This window comes from Pagrus major, chromosome 23 (assembly GCF_040436345.1).
Source record: "Pagrus major chromosome 23, Pma_NU_1.0".
NCBI classification, from domain to species: Eukaryota; Metazoa; Chordata; class Actinopteri; order Spariformes; family Sparidae; genus Pagrus; species Pagrus major.
The window spans coordinates 11,982,532-11,999,070 of record NC_133237.1 but is presented as its reverse complement, the minus strand read 5'-3'; the positions used below and the strand labels follow the sequence as shown (position 1 = coordinate 11,999,070).

The 16,539-nt window shown below is 37.4% G+C and overlaps 2 protein-coding genes across 3 annotated transcripts; one reads left to right on the top strand and one right to left on the bottom strand.

Annotated features, from left to right (window-relative positions):
- Positions 1-4,384: 4,384 nt before the first annotated feature.
- cabp5b (calcium binding protein 5b) lies at positions 4,385-7,657 on the top strand. 2 transcript variants are annotated; one of them, XM_073494832.1, is made up of 6 exons: positions 4,385-4,435; positions 5,311-5,341; positions 5,450-5,593; positions 6,217-6,326; positions 6,720-6,867; positions 7,629-7,657. In XM_073494832.1, the coding sequence occupies exons 1-6, from the start codon at positions 4,385-4,387 to the stop codon at positions 7,655-7,657; spliced, it is 513 nt and encodes a 170-aa protein (XP_073350933.1). The 2 variants fall into 2 exon arrangements, with proteins under 2 accessions (XP_073350933.1, XP_073350934.1); XM_073494833.1 differs by having other exon boundaries at positions 4,385-4,439; positions 5,318-5,341.
- Positions 7,658-10,775: 3,118 nt separating this feature from the next.
- asphd1 (aspartate beta-hydroxylase domain containing 1) lies at positions 10,776-14,710 on the bottom strand. Its single transcript, XM_073495226.1, has 5 exons — positions 14,258-14,710; positions 13,822-14,028; positions 12,725-12,932; positions 12,037-12,150; positions 10,776-10,885 (listed from the first exon to the last, which is right to left on the bottom strand). Exons 1-5 carry the CDS (start codon positions 14,708-14,710, stop codon positions 10,776-10,778), a joined length of 1,092 nt encoding a protein of 363 aa, XP_073351327.1.
- Positions 14,711-16,539: the final 1,829 nt, after the last annotated feature.

Below are 16,539 nucleotides of genomic sequence, written 5' to 3'. Positions count from 1 at the left end.
TGAATGTGAATCCAGAGGCTGTACAGGTCAATCTGTGAGATTCTCCAGGCCTTTTAACCACTGGTTCAGATTCTGTCAGAGTCTGACCGTCAACACCTGTCAAACCAAAGAATAAATGAATAAATAATTATATCATATGCATGTCCTGTATTGTCAGCACAAATAAAAGTTATTTACACTAAAGATCAGTGTAAATCTTCACCTGCCCAGCAGACAGTTAAAAGCAGCAGTCCTGTCCTATAGTCCATCATGTTAAACTGTGTGTCCACTGTTCTCTGTCATCCTCTCTGCAGTCAGATAAGTAGAGGAGGAAGACATCTGAGTTTTGCATTGACTCCTCCTCACAGGGAGGAACTGGATTTGACTTGGATCTGTTACTGTTTCATGCAACTGGTGAATTAATATTTACTGTGCATGAATCATTCCTTCAACGGACAGTCTTGCATGTTTAGTAGTATAGTAGCTGAAAAAAAATGTCATTATTTCACATACGTATTGTGAGTCAGACAGAACAGGCACTTTTTGGAAAATGTCTCCATTCCATATTATTTTAATTAAATATTTTCATAAACCAGCTCATGTTTCTTTTACTTATTCATTCTTAAATGTGTCTATTCCTCTCTCTATTGTAACACTGAACTGGTGTTGAAATCATTAGCGGTCTGAGGGCTCCTCCTCTGGTGGCTTCATGGTACAAGTGTTTAGGCACTGAGGGGTTTGTGACTCGCTGGCACAGTAATACACATCAGTGTCTTCAGGCTGCACATTCTGTCTATTTAGAGTCACTGTGTTTCTAGAAGAGTCTAAGTTGAGACTGAACTTGTTCTTTAGGGAATCTTTAATCCAAAATGTGCACTTGCAATCCACTCCAGTCCTTTCCCTGCAGGCTGTCTGATCCAAGCTGTAGCATAGCTGCTAAAAGAATAAGAGACCTGACAGGTGATGGTTAGATGTTGACCTGGCTGCACAGTCACATAGGCTGGCTGCAGAGAACATGGTTGGTACTGAGGGTGATCTGATAGGATCTTCTCTTCTTCTGCTGCAACTGACAGCATGATATCAAGTCTTTAAAGCAGACTGTGAGGAAGTTTACTTTGCATAGAGAAGGACACTGACAGGATATAAAAGAAGAATCAACCGAAATCTAACAAGTACAAGGGTCAGAATTATGTTGTAATGTTATTGTTTAATTAGATTTCTCCAATGATCAATTGAGACATGAATGAATTGCTTTGCTGAAAATAACCACACACTTCATTTGAGGTTCATTTGCAAACAGTGTACTTACATATTACAAACTACATGTATTTGTCACCCTCTGTAGTCTCTACTGCAGGTTGTGTGACCAAAGATTGTTAAAGCCTTTAACAAAATAAGACGCCTAGGTGTTGGCTGTAGTCTGACATGGACTGTCAGAGATGCTTGTTAACTCAGCTTTTTATAATATATAAATAATATAAAAAGCTGAGTAATCTAAAGAGGACAGGTAGATTTATAAGTCCACCTCAAACATATACTGAAATTTTTTTTACAGCAGCCATTCCCTAAACAGTTTATCAAAAGCTTTTTTATGATTAAATAAATTTGTGATTAAATCGTCTTGGTCTCCTTTAATTATTCCTGCCATAAACACAGAGTCAACTGTTTCTCCTGTATGTACCAGGCCCACTTTTATGTCTCACAAATAGTTATGTCTTTAACACCTGTTTGTTTTATTATTCATTATGTTTTTAATTTGTGTCCTACGCAATGTTTGGCAGTTATAGGCTATTTTCTTATTTTAGTAGTTTAAATATAGCTGAGAAATGCTTCACTCCTGCCTTTCAGAAAAACAGTTGGGAATATAAAAATAGGAAGTGAAAAACCACAACCTCAGCTGGTGCTTTCACAATGTGTGTGTGTGTGTGTGTGTGTGTGTGTGTGTGTGTGTGTGTGTGTGTGTGTGTGTGTGTGTGTGTGTGTGTGTGTGTGTGTGTGTTTAAATGTGTGGATTTGATGTCATACTGGTTAGAATATTTTATCCAATTGTTCTGCTGCCACCTGTTGGTGATTGTAGAAATGAGTTGCTTGAGGTTTTTGTGAAGCTTCCTCACTTACTTAGATGAGTGTGTGTCTTGCACAATAATACACAGCAGAGTCCTCTGGCTTTAAGTTGGACAGTCTCAGATACACCATGCTGTTACTATTATCTCTGGTGATTTCAATACGTCCTTGTACACTGCTGGCATACATTGTTTTACTTGCATCATAGTAAATAATCCCCATCCATTCCAGTGCTTTTCCTGATGGTTGTCTGATCCAGTGCATTCCATACTGACTGAAATCAAATCCAGATCCCCTGCAGGAGAGACTGAGGGCTTCTTGAGGCCTTTTCAACACTGACGTAGAAGGAATGGACTCTAGAGCCTGGGCATTCAAACCTGCCAAAGAACAGAAGAAAAAAGGAGACCAGTGAGAACATGAGAGAAATAAATTCTTGATCGGTATTGTGGGATGAAGCAACTTACAGGGCAGACAGAAGGCTGTCAGCAGTAAAGACAGTTTGTCCATCATCTTGAGAGTGGTGATGTGAAGTCAGTGCGACAACAGAAGTAGTATACCTCTGAAAACTCTGGATTTGCATTGAGAATTTGTAAGGGAGGAGCTTATGTATTCATATATGTCAAAAGTATCTCTTAGATTAAAAAAAAATCTCACGTTAAATTTCATGTTTGTCAGCACCTGTTTCAGTCATAAACATAGGCTTGCTACGATACTTGCACTACAATGCCTTGAACTGCTAAAGTAATTATCAAAATCAAAATCCCTAAAGAACCCCTTCTGACATGTTTGAGGTGTATATATAGATATAAAACACTGTAATTAAACATGTGTCTGATATAGTTTTTATAGGAAGAAAAACAAGAAGATAAACACATTTTTGACTGGAGGGGGTAAATTACAACCATACTGTAGATGCATTTACAATGCTATCAGCCAATCATCATTTAATAATGCTCCCTCTGTTAATCTGTTTCAACAAGCCCCCCCCCCCCTTAGCTACTTTAAATCTGACACTCTTTGTGTTTAGCATCATCCTGCTACAGTGTCAAATCTGATACAGTTCCTTAAAATGGACACAGTCTGCTCAGCGAGTCACTCTGTGAATATATTCCAGTGTATGGATGATGAAACTCTAAGTGACATGCCACTTTCATTAACTTTTTTTTTTTAATAAAAGTCTGTGATTTATAAAGTAAGAGAAATGGGATTTTATTTTATGTGGTGCATTTGATCTGTATGTATGTAAAGTGTACCTATTATATGAACAGGATTAATGTTGTTCATATATATACACGACATACAGACAGATAAAAAGGGACTTGACAGCATTATCTGGCATTCTGCTTATGATGTCAGATAAAGTGCATTTTGTTTCTATATATTACATACAGACAGACCAAATCCACTATATTTAAAACACACTTTCACTGAATATGTTGCTTTTTTCTGTAATCAAACTGACTGGTCATGTGCTTATTTATTTCTTCTCATGCAAATCCAACAAACGATTGAGCCTCACAACATTGCGTGTAGATTAAGAACATCCTCTTAGGTTGCACAGAATGCTTAATTTTGCTGAAGCATATATGGTTATGTTATAGGCTGATGATGTACAGTATATTCCCACTGTATAGTCCCCCTTGGGCTGCAGTCAATTAGTAATGATCAGATTAAATCTAGTTTTAAAATAGTCTTTTTTTAACATATTGAAAGGAATTACTAATTCATATGCAGTGGCATATGATTCACAATTCTTCTGATACTAGATTGCTTCTCTCTCCACTTTCCCATCTGTTGTATTCTGTTTTGCTTCATTTTGTGATGATGGGTAGAAAGCTTTATCTGGACAGTCATTTACTCAACCAGCAGCACATGAAAGAATGGAAGGAGTCAACAAACTGAGCATAGATATGTATCCCTCATGGGTTTCCATTTTCCAAACGAATTAGGATTGAAACCCAAAGATGAGGAGAGATAGCTATTTTATTTTTTATTAGTAAAGTAATTACAGTAAAATGTATTGATGACATTTAGATGCATTTGTTCTATATGAAATCAGTTAAAAACAACAGCTATATTTCCGCTGTGTATATGAAATTGCATATATTCCCAGCATTAAGCCTGTCTTTCTTTTCTAGACCAAAGCTGCAGAGATAATCCATATGAGACCTCATCCCTCCTCTCAGGCATACGCAGATCACCACTGATCACGGTTTACACACACACACATGCTCGCACTGGAAGCTGAATGATATAGCAACAGATAACACAGTGACATTCATTTTTCTAACAAAGTATTCACAAATACAAGTAGCCCAGGATCTTGACTGAGGCTGTCATCATGAGTATTAAACAAGCCTGCATCTTTCTTAGAGGAGGAACCAGGAGACAAGTAAGTCAAAATGGTTTTATTGTTTTTACAGCATAGTTTATGGATTCATGGTGGTGTTTTTCTTTTACTATTTGCCTGTCTTAGCTTAGTTTTCTAGTTTTTCTACTGTTTATGAATTTTAAAGGAATTAAGTATTAATTATTCTGTATGTGATTATTATCATTTTCATTTAGAATTTGGTTTACCAGGAATATAAATTTTACTTTTATCTGTAGATTATTTATAAAACAGATATTGTTTTGTTATTATAGTCCTTCTCACATGGTGTTATTTTAGGTTAATGGGAAAAGAAGCTTAAAATACTAGTCCCCTTGTGATGTAAAGGTGTGAGCGCAAAGTTTTTAGCTGCATGGCGCATTAAGGCAAAGGCACTGGCATTCAGTCAATTTCTGTACTTTGTCCCTAAATTTAAATAATGCATTTACAGAAAACCTTTAGGACTTTATATACAATTAATATATAACATAGTAAGTAAGTTGCACTCTGCACTCATCACTTATATTTATACTGGGACCAGGATTTTAAATTTCTAGGAAATCTGGGCAAATGTTGTAATCCCAAAATGACCTGTATGTCTGTGACACACACAGATGACATATTTACAGATGCCAGAAGCACATGAACAGAATTTGTCACATCGAAAATGTTAAGACATCTTGCGACAAACAATTTCAGCGGATGTGATAAGCGTGTTCTTATTCCCCGGAGATGTAATTTCTTATCTGCAAAACATATTTACAGGAGTTTATGGAGCTTATATGTTGTTGGCTTGCAGAATGACACAATGTGATAACTGTGAATATAACAATAGTTGTACATTTTGTGGTAAATTACTTTATACTAACATTTGTATTTATGCCATTATTGATTTGCAGACAAGAGCTCTTACACAAGATGAGATCGAAGGTAACTGCTGTTTTTATACTCTAAGATATACTTGTTAGAGTGCTGTATAATACTTTTTTCTTGTTTAGTCACATGTCATTCTCAATGTTGGGTCTGTATGTTCTCTAGAGCTGCATGAGGCTTTTGTAGAATTTGATAAAGACAAGGATGGTTTCATAAGTTGCAAAGACTTGGGGAACCTGATGAGGACCATGGGTTACATGCCAACTGAAATGGAGCTGATACAACTGAGCCAGAACATCAACATGAATTGTGAGTAATGTTGTCTACTTCATGAGATAAAAAATAAAATAAAAAAAGTCATACTTTGGAGAATTAAAAAATAAAACCATTCATTACTTCTTTTAAAATATAAGGTTAAACAAACTGAAGACTGATTTATGGTTTTGAAAGTTTAAGGAAATGTGTCTTTCAGGTGTGTCTCCAGAGATACAGAGTGTATTTGAATATTCCTATCTCAAAAGTAGCTTACCAAGCGTTGGTAGAAACAAACACCATTGAAACATATATTGTCTGTTTGCTTATCATATGGCAGTTGTTCATATACATTGTACAGCAGAGCACAGATAGCATCTTAGTTATCATATATTTGAAAATCACATCTGACAGTTGAACGTGAGCTCTGCGAATACTGCGTGTCAAGAGCAGATAGTTATTTAAAAAAAGGAAGATAACTGGCCAGAGAATATGGCTTAGGTGTGCTTATGTGCATGATCTACATTGTATTCCACTGACCACTTCCACTTGCAGCAGAGTGAAAAGTAGGCACATAGACATATGTGTTTTATTTTGATTTATAACAGTCAAACTTTGCCAACGCTGTGTTTTCCTGCTGCTGTCTGACTATAGTTATAATGTCATGTGTCTCATTACAGTGGGGGGGCGGGTGGACTTTGAAGATTTTGTGGAACTAATGACCCCAAAGCTTTTGGCTGAAACTGCAGGGATGATTGGGTTGAAGGAACTTAAAGAGGCATTTAGAGAGGTGAGCTCAACATACCTTTTCTTTCTTTTTGGTCTTTGGCACCCCATAGTGGATAGTAAATGAACATACCGTAAAGGCTGACATCTGGCAAAACATTATGTTATGATTGAAATATGTATCGAAACTGCCCAAAATCTTTGCAGTGTATTGGGTATGCAATGTAAAAAAATATATAAATAATATATTTCTGAATACATATCAGTATATATTACCAATGTTATATCAAAATGTGCATTCATTATGTTTATTTACATATTCTTGAAGCAAAATAAGAATATATTGGCATGTATTGTCAAATGCTGTGTGAGAACTTAAAATGTGTTTTTTTATATATATTTTTCAGTAAATGTCAATATATGTTAGTTCCGTAAGTCTTATTCCCTTCTCCTACAGTTTGATATAGATGGTGATGGTTCTATCACATCTGATGAGCTGAGACATGCCATGATAAAGTTATTAGGAGAACAAACCAGCCAAAATGAAATTGACGCTGTGGTCAAAGAAGCTGACAACAATGGAGATGGAACAGTTGACTTTGAGGGTGAGATACAATGGAATACTGTACAAACACACACACACACCTACACACGCACAAACTGATTTAGTCTTTTTTGTAGCCTTATAGTAACTTCTGCTGCCTAATATTGCATTCACATGGATTGAGGCAGACAGCAGAAGGTAAATTTGATATCATTTCAGTGGATGAGAGGAGTATGGCGAAATTAGAAGAGGCTGGTATAGAATATAAGTAGGCGCCATTGCAATCCAAATTTGAAATTTTTACATTTTTAGCAGTCCTCTGCTACAGAACTTACAAAGAGAAGCTAATAATTTAGTTTTTTCAGTTCTGTTCAGCTTTGGTTTTAAAGCTGCATTTTATAGCTACAAGTAAGACACTATTAACTTTTGGTGTGGATCTGAATAAAGGGTTGGACCCAGGAAATGTCCTCACTTTCATTAACATTGATTGAGAGTGGGCATTTTTGACATTTTTGTTAATTTCTCAGGGAGTAATGCATGGCTCTTGATGCTAACCATCAGGCTTATTTAGTTGGCAAGTATCTGTGAGTGAGAACAAAAAGGGGAAAGCTGGTCCTTGGCTGAGGTATGCACTCTACTGAGTGCCATTCTACTTTAAAATATTCTGTTCCATTTTGTACAAATGACACAATGCAACTTAACTTATTATTTACATTCAGCAGAAAGTATACTGTATGTATTTTGGAGTTCTAGATAATTGTAATCAGTTTGCTATAAACCTAAAAATGTAGCTAATCAATATCTTTTCTATTCTTTTTACAGAGTTTGTGAAAATGATGTCACAGAAATGAGGGCAACAGAATAAATGGATTACTGTGAATGGAGAGGATGCATTTTGTATTGAATTTTATGCTGATTATAACGTACTTTTTTTGACCAATTTTACCTAATTTTCCTGTTAAGTTGCATCTGTGTCGCGATCATGTGCAGCTAATTAATCTCAAGTGAAGAAGTTTGTTCTTTTTGTTAAAAAATGAATGGATTTAAAATTGTAAATTGGAATAGTAGCATTAGACAGCCACATGATCATATTTTTGGAGATCAGTTTGGCAAATTTGAAAAGTTTATTGTTTATTTGCCTGTGAATTCCCAAACTTTTCCTACAGAGCAGTGACATGTGATTCTCACAAGTTTAAACTGGAAGAACTATTAAAGGTGTCTACAATGTCAAGCTAAGCATGTCAGCAGAAGTTGAAGTGCAGAAAGCAAGTCTAACAGAAAACAAGTGAAATTTGTTCTTTAAATGGACAAAAAACCTGGGTCACATTTGGACTGGGGCATTACTATACTAAACCTGCTATAGCATTATGTGTATGAAGTGGTGTGGATGATACAAGTTTTCCTTTCTGGACGTTGCCCTCTTTTTTCCCTTTTCTTTTTATGATACAATGCTGGCACTCCTCAAACAGAAGAGGTGGGATGTGGCGCCAGCATCTAGTGTTACATTCTACAGTCGCATGGGGCTAAGCTTTTTAAATGACAGCATAACATAGCAATAACAATCATTTAAATATTACATTAAACAACTGGATAACTAATGACGTTGCAGAGATTTGCTAGGATATATCACAACATTTATATTTAACATACATTTGCATTTAAGGGAAAATACACTCCCAATTATAGTTCTTAAAAAAAAGGAAAATAAGCTCTATAAAACTGTATGTTGGGTCAGTCCATTTATCTGTAAATCTAACCAGCACTTTGTTTCCTAGCAATATACTGGATAGCTTTCCAGGTTACTGTAGATGTTCTAATGAAGATGATGTCTAATGGTTTTGTCTATTACCAGCTCTTTTGTCGAGCTTCAACGGCACTGATTAAATGCCTGTCATCTGCATTTTATTTTTTGTGGGTCATGTGTGTCTGCAAATACAACCATCTGGCGGGCCAGTTTTAGCTCATGGGCCCCAGTTTGGGCAGTCCTGGTCTCAGCCATACGTCTAAAACCAATACTAAACCAAAATGAATAGAATATACCGAGCAAATTAATCCACATTTCAACAAGTATAACTGATATTATTTCTGAATGGCATATTGCCAACAAAAACAATATTAACAGATTTATTTTCCAACCACTTTGTTCATTTGGCGTCTTTCACTGAAAGTAATCCCTCGCTATTGCTGTTGCATAACAAAAGGCCATCATGAAAATTGGTGAGTTTGACAATTGCTATTTGTGTCCTTTTAATAAATGTGCTGGTTACAATCTTTTGAGGCTATGATATAATGTCAAGATTGTGACGAAAAACATTGTTGTTTTTTATAGAATCAGTGTAATGGCTAGGAAACAAATACAAATTTTGTCATTAACCTGTGTGTGGTGACCATTAATAATGCAAGATGCAAGATAGCATCACGCTAAGGACTTCACTGTTCTGAAGACGTTGTAGTGACACAGCACGGTACATAACCTTGCCTTGTGATGATGATAGACAGTTGTTAGACTTAAGCAAGTTTTTTTCCAGCATTATCATGTCTTAATGCAAACCTACAACAATACTTTATATTTGAGTTGTTGTAATATTTGCCTGAGAATTTGACAACGCTGTTCCCATCCAATCGCAAGCAGCTCTTAGAATAAATGTCAAGTGTTGAACGAATCATACATCATGACACAACATACATAAACTACATATAAACAATCTCAGGAATAATCTGTCTCTCTGGGGTGGATTAGTTCAGCCTCTGTAATCCCCATCATGGGACCCTTAAATGAACAGATGGCAGATAAGACAAAATCACCACTCTAATTCTCATCTACTGACTGAAAAAAGTAACCAAAAAGAGAGCTTAAAGGGAGCTTAATGAACCAGACCGTGTTTTTAAAATGATGTTTTAGTGTGTTTAAATCAATGGACATGTTCATTAGAAATGTATGTTATTAGCTATTGTTTTTTTCCCCCCAAACAATAATACTGGTGATTGCAGAGTTCAATTGAGAATAAATACATTTCACTTTTAATTGCTCAACAGACTGAGTCGTCAACTGGGTATCTTTCTCTAATCAAGATAATATACTTGAATAACATTTTTATTTTTATTTTGAGCTCTGCTAAATGCAAATCATACTGTACATGCACATGTTTTACTCTATTAATCCATACACTGAGCCAATACTGATTTTTTTGTCATTTATTTTGTTATTTGGTTTCCAAGAAAAACAAAATTGACAAAAATGCTGATGTATATAATATGTAAACCACCAATTATATCAATAAACAAAGAAAAATAGATTCATAGATTTATATAAAGAAACATACAAGCATACATAGAGAATAGTAATACGAAGAGAAAGAATAACCACAGTGTGCAAAAGTTTGTATAAGTTTGGCATTCAGTTTTGGAAAATAAAAATAAAGATACATTTACATTTATAAGGTTTTTCATTTTTTCACAGTTGTTTTGGTTGAACGATAGGTAATCCACATACCTCAATTTGAAAATAAAGCATCCCAGGCTGACTCTAATGACCTTTCCTGAAGGCATATGAGTGCATGCATCAGCATCTCAAAGCAAAGTCCAGGGACAGATAGGTTTCACATGCAAGTAGCAGTCACTAGCATAGTATATGATGTCAAGATAAGATTTACAATAGTTAACAACCATATCTGCTCTTCTTAGGTTTGCTCTCATTGTGCTTTCAAGTGATGTCAGTTCGTAGTTTGCAGTCAAATTGTCTAGCATGTCACACTGTGTTAACATCATCCATAATACCACACTCACGTGGCACTTCCTGGTGTAGAACATAAATCAAACACCACTTGAAAGCATGGCTAATGGCTTGTGTAATTCTTAGGGCAGATTCACACAGTGATTCATCGACTGGAATGAGATGCATGACCCACGACAAACAGGGTGGAGTTAAGGCATCCCTGCATGTTGTATTTTGGTAGTGCATGAGGGAATTTAGAGGTCAGGGCTGAACATGAAGTCCAAAGCTTGTCTTTCTGCTGCAGCTACATTTGGATGCCAGAGGTCCACACTCAAAATGACTCGAGGTCCAGCATCTGGAGGCCCTTTAGAAATAGAAACAGGTGCAATTTAAGGTCAAGCCATTAAGATTAAAACTGTTGGTAACGACTCATAAAATGGAGCAAAAACAAAGATATTTAAGTAAAGAGTCACTTAAAAATAGAGATTATGCATTTCACTGCTTTTGTTATTTTTTGTGCATGCTTTAATGATGAGATAACAATTTAGAGTAAAAAGAGAGTAAAAAATTAATGTTATAAGCATTTGTTTACATTACAATTGTATTTGTTACCATTTGTTGTGAACGCATATGTAATTTCTGCCACAAGAGGTCTCTCAATAAAAACAATTGAAACAAAAGCCTTTAATGACAGTGTGAAATAGCTTGTGATCAGGGGAGTTGTTGTCTTTATTGATATGTTTGCAGACAAGTAAAGTATTAAAGTGTTATTCATGTTTCGTTTAGTCATGATCGCCAGCTTCCCTTTTCACTCTCTGACATATTATCAGATGTTTCCCCAGAGGGTTGACCAAATGAAACATGTCATTACCTTCAATATGTTACTGATTTCTTTGGATTTGAAAATTGTTGGAAACATTTGGGAAAATGTAAGTGCAAAACTCAACACAATTTTTAAGAAACGTCATTTTTAGTGTGAAAATGTTACATAGTATATCTTTAAAGGTGCTAGATGTAAGAATTGTCCACCTAATAAATTCATATACCAAACAACTCCAAGCATAGCCGCCAGCTGCTGCTAACTGTAGCTGCTGTTAACTAGCAAGCTCAGACAACCATGCAGCTAGTGAGTGATCCTATTAGCTGGCTCTGCCCAGACTGGAAGCTCAGAGCACCGGAGGAGTGTTGGTATTGTTTATTGGTGGACTATCATTTCTTGAGGTACAATGTGGCTAGCTGGTTAGCATGCTAACTTCAATAGATATGTCTCCAACCCAGTACATAGATACCTTTGACATAACATCAAAACTGTTATTTCTTCACATTAGGTTGATAATTTAAGTAAACATTTTTTTACATTATGAACACATATTCTTACATATTGTGCTGAAATTAACTGAAATTCATTTTTTAAAAATGAAGAAATGCAATATTTTCCCAATCACCCTAATACAACACATGGTCACAAATTACAGCAAAATTTGTATTTTCAAAGTTGTATGTGATTCAACCAACCCTTATGGGAGACAGTGTGAAGGAACGAGTCATCAACAAGGAGGCAGTGTCCCTCTGACCAGCACTGAGGCTCCCCTCCCACCACCAGCTCACAGGAGGGTGGAGTCTGCAGACCTGCAAATATGTCTGTTTTCAAACTTTGGAAAGAAAATATGGTGTGTTCTCTCGGCTTAGAAGGCCACGCACTCCATCCCTGTCTATATTTAAAAAAGAGAGGATTATAGACAGACGGATCACCACACAAATTGGGCTAAGGGGAAGTGAACCTCGACCCTGACCTAATAAGTATCCTATTACATAATGGTTTAGTACTTTATCAGGTCATTTTCTCTTCTTTCTTTTTTTTCTCTTTTGGTATAATTAAATCTGACAACAATTAATATCAAATGAGTAGCACTGGAACAATCCCAAAGTGCGCCATAGTGTGCTAGTGCATCTTTAACTATTCTGCATGTTTAATTACCACCCATTTGGAATAGAGTATTTGTTCATATAATGTGATCATATTCTGGTTCATACTATTGAGATTCATGTATTTTGGGGCAGCTATAGCAGAGTGCATTGCATAATCTTAATAAACTGTCTGAGGAAAAAGCATGATTCAATGGATTTTGATTGGAAGAGTCTAAGCTCTCTAAAATGCAGGTAAATGTAGATAAACCACAATGAATGAAACCCTTATACCCACCAAGATGACAACGTAGGCGTGTATTGGTGGGTCCATATGAGCTACCCAGCGTGGCTCCAGGTCCCATCAGCCAAAATCCAGCAGATCCCAATGAGTTGCTGCTTATAAATGTACGTAGAGAGAGAAGTGTCCGGTAGGTACAGGGACAGGAGCGACAGTTTCCTGCCACGCAGACACCTGCACTGTACAAAGAAAACACTGCCTGGCCCTAAAAGAGACAATGACCTTAGAGACTTAGAGGAGACACATACATCAGGATCAATCAATTCATCCACCTGTCAATATCAGAGCTTAGGGGTGGATTTTTACGGAGAAAACATTATACTTCAAAGAAAAGAAAACAACTAGGAGATTGCTGAAACTTGTATTATTGGGTGAAGAACTGTCCAACACATTATTAAAACCTGGAAGGATAGTGGTGAACACTTAAATGTTTGGTGAAATCAAATCGTACAAACATCAAGAGTATTACTCAAGGCTATGTTTGATAGTGAAAGTAAGAGCATTTCCACACGCACAACGTGGAGAGAACTCAAGGGTATTGGACTAAACAGCTGCGTAGCCTTAAGAAAATCGGGGGGGAAAGGCTTCAATTTGCTAGGGAGCATAAAGATTGGACCCTGGAGCAATGGAAAAAGGACATTTGGTCTGATTAGTCAAGATTTACCCTGTTCCAGAGTGATGGGAGCATCAGGGTAAGAAGTGATGCACCCATCATGCCTACTGCCTACCATACAAGCCTATGGGGCAGTGTTAAAATCAACTCTCCCATCATCAATACAAGAGCTTGGTGAATTAATAAAGTAATGCAACTCTGGATGAAAATAAATGCTGTGACATTGCATAAGCTTATCAAAACGATGCCACGGCAAATGCGTGCCACAATCAAAGCTAAAGATGTTTCAACAAAATATTAGTGTGTGACTTTTTGGGGGGCCGGGCAGTGTATATTTCAGCTTGTGGCATTTTGCCAGTTTCTTTCACATAGTACTTTGCATAATCAATATTGTTATATTCCTTATAGCTATATTTTTATACAAAGCATGGAAGTATTCTTTTCTCAGCCCCTAGTGGGCCTGAATGATTTTATTATGTACCTTTGGTCCCAGGCAGGTCCAGCCTAATTTAGGGTCGATGCCCCGCTGGTAAACAGTCTTGAATTCAGCCAAGATTACAGAGTAGTTGGCTTCCAAGACCTCAATGTCATGTCGATGAGCATCACGGGGGAAGAAAGGAACACTTGGGACATCTGGCAGGAAGAAGAGATGAGGCTTCTGAATAGCAGAGTGATCATTCAGTCTGACCTATAGTGAGAACAATAAGAAATCAACTAATCATTCTGGACGATGTTTCCTTCCTACATCGTTTGAAGAAACTGTTTCCTTTCTGGACCAAATGAGGTGTTTGGATTACTTTTACACAAGATTATGAAGTTTTGTTTGCTTTGAAAACAAACTGACAACAGTAAAATTCAATGTAATATGCTAATAATAGGAAGCACCAGTTTATGGCATGCATGGAATAAACTTGTACCTGCTCACGGAGGCCCTTATGAATGCGGCCCATGCCCACCCAACTGTAGCGCTTGGCATACTCTTGCAGTGCTGCGTACAGTTTCTTGGCTTCTGCAGATGCCTGGGCTGGGAACAAGGCATGACTCAGCACTGGGGTGAGGTAGCCCTGTCCCTGATCCTCATCCTCCTCTGATTCCATGGAAATAAAGGGAGTAATTTGATCACTCCTCGACAGCTTGGATCGGGCGTTACACTTTGTTCCAGCACAGCTACCACCACGGGACATCATGGACCGCCTTGAGCCTGACTTGAGCTTTCCGGCATGTGTGTGGCCTGGGATTGGCAGGTCAGAGCCCATCCGATAACAGTGCCACAGAAAAAGTAGCAGTACAGTCCACAGAAGGCCACTCAGTGAATGGACACCCAGCTCAACATATGGAGGCAAGGGCAATGTGTTCATTGACCAGTGCATCCTTTAAATTTGTGAGACACTAAAATACTGAAAAAGAAACAGATTAAGAGATTAAGGCAAGGACTGTAAAATAAAAATGTGAATGTAAAAATGTTTTTACTGGCCTAGAACTGATTCCGTAGGTGACTCCAGATTGTCTACATCCCAAACAATGAGCCTTGATGGTGTTTTTTTTATTTGGGGGGATTTTTGATTTGAAAAGAGTCTCTCCTACTATCCAAATACATGTTTTGTCTTGTCAAAGTGTTACAAATCACGGTGAGAGAAGAAGAGGCTATGTTTGCCAAGCCTAATGGGGAATGATGGACTGTCCTGGTTTCAAACAGCCTACTCATTCATTTATTTCCTTTACTTTAATCTCCTTCAGGGGTCACAGGGAGCTGCTGCCTATCCCAGCATGCACTCGGAAGAAATTAGTGAAACATTTAAGACAGGTTTGCTGGTCAGTCACGGAAACAGTGACCCTTTGGTTTAGTTGCCCCCGACACTGATTTCATTGTGTTATATAAGTCTAGATCTAGCTCTCTGAGCAAGAGGTTCAGCTAGCTGCGGATGTAGTTCAAGATTGCACAGCAGGCAATATTCTTTAGTCATACCAGGGCTTTTCCTCTGAACTGTTTCCTTGGCTGCTCATGCAGAGAATGTCTGTTTCCCCCTTTAATGTGTTAAATTTATTGTGGTTTTATTTGCCACACTGAGGCCAACAAAGTAAACAGGCTAGAGTTCACCCTGGTATGAAAGATTTTTGTTGTTGTTGTTGTTGCTTTTGCATTTTATAAGCTTCCTAAGTTTTCCTTATCAGCCTCAACATTAATCTAATTATAATTCTTGGGTTATAAATAATGTACTTCTAGTCTCGATTCACTTACTTTCAGCTGTTGTTCAGCTGACATTAATAATTTGTCACTTACAATTTGGGTTAACTAATGTAATTTATTAAATAATTAATATAATAAATATGAATTGCATGGGTAGTAAACAAGTCTATTGTGTATCTCTTTAAATGTTAAGTATACGAGAATGGTAAAAAAGCATCCGCATGCATTCAATCTGTGCAAATAGATTTTTGCAGATGCTCCAGCACCTCAGCTGAGTCTGACTTTGATGGGCACTCATGACATGGACACTTTTTCGTCAATGTCACCAGTGCCAAAGTGGATAAAATGTGAAAAATTGATTTAAACTCGATTTGATCATTGTGGGTGCGCGTGTGCGTGCGTGTGTGTGTGTGTGTGTGTGTGTGTGTGTGTGTGTGTGTGTGTGTGTGTGTGTGTGTGTGTGTGTGTGTGTGTGTGTGTGTGTGTTTGGGAGACATACAGAGAGTCAGACAGACACACTTAGAATTTTTTTTTTTTTTTTTTTTTTTTTTTACTTTTTCCCAAGAAACAGGAAACATGAGTGTTTGCACGTCTGTGCATGCGCCTGTATGTATGTGTGCGCGCGTGCGGGTGTGTTTTGGGTGGGAGGGCTCTCTCCTAATAGGTTTATTCAAACGGATTCGTTTCGTAGTGGAATCAATTACATACTAAGCGACGACACTGGCCACTGGAAACACCTATTAGGCGACAGCACGGTTACGCATCATAAAGGTGTCCCATAAATTGGGTCGTTTTTCTTGCAGGCGCTTCAGCATTCATTTTGTATTTGCTCTGCGCCAGCTCCCACAGCTCAGCTGGCTCATGTTTAATGTCCGCATTCCATGTTAGCGCAAACATCCACCCATTACAGGAAACCACCACGGCACAAAAATGTTCGCCATGCATACCGTGTTGGCACATGCAGGCCTCTAAATGAGCAAACATACACTGCGTGCCGCATCTCACATCTCT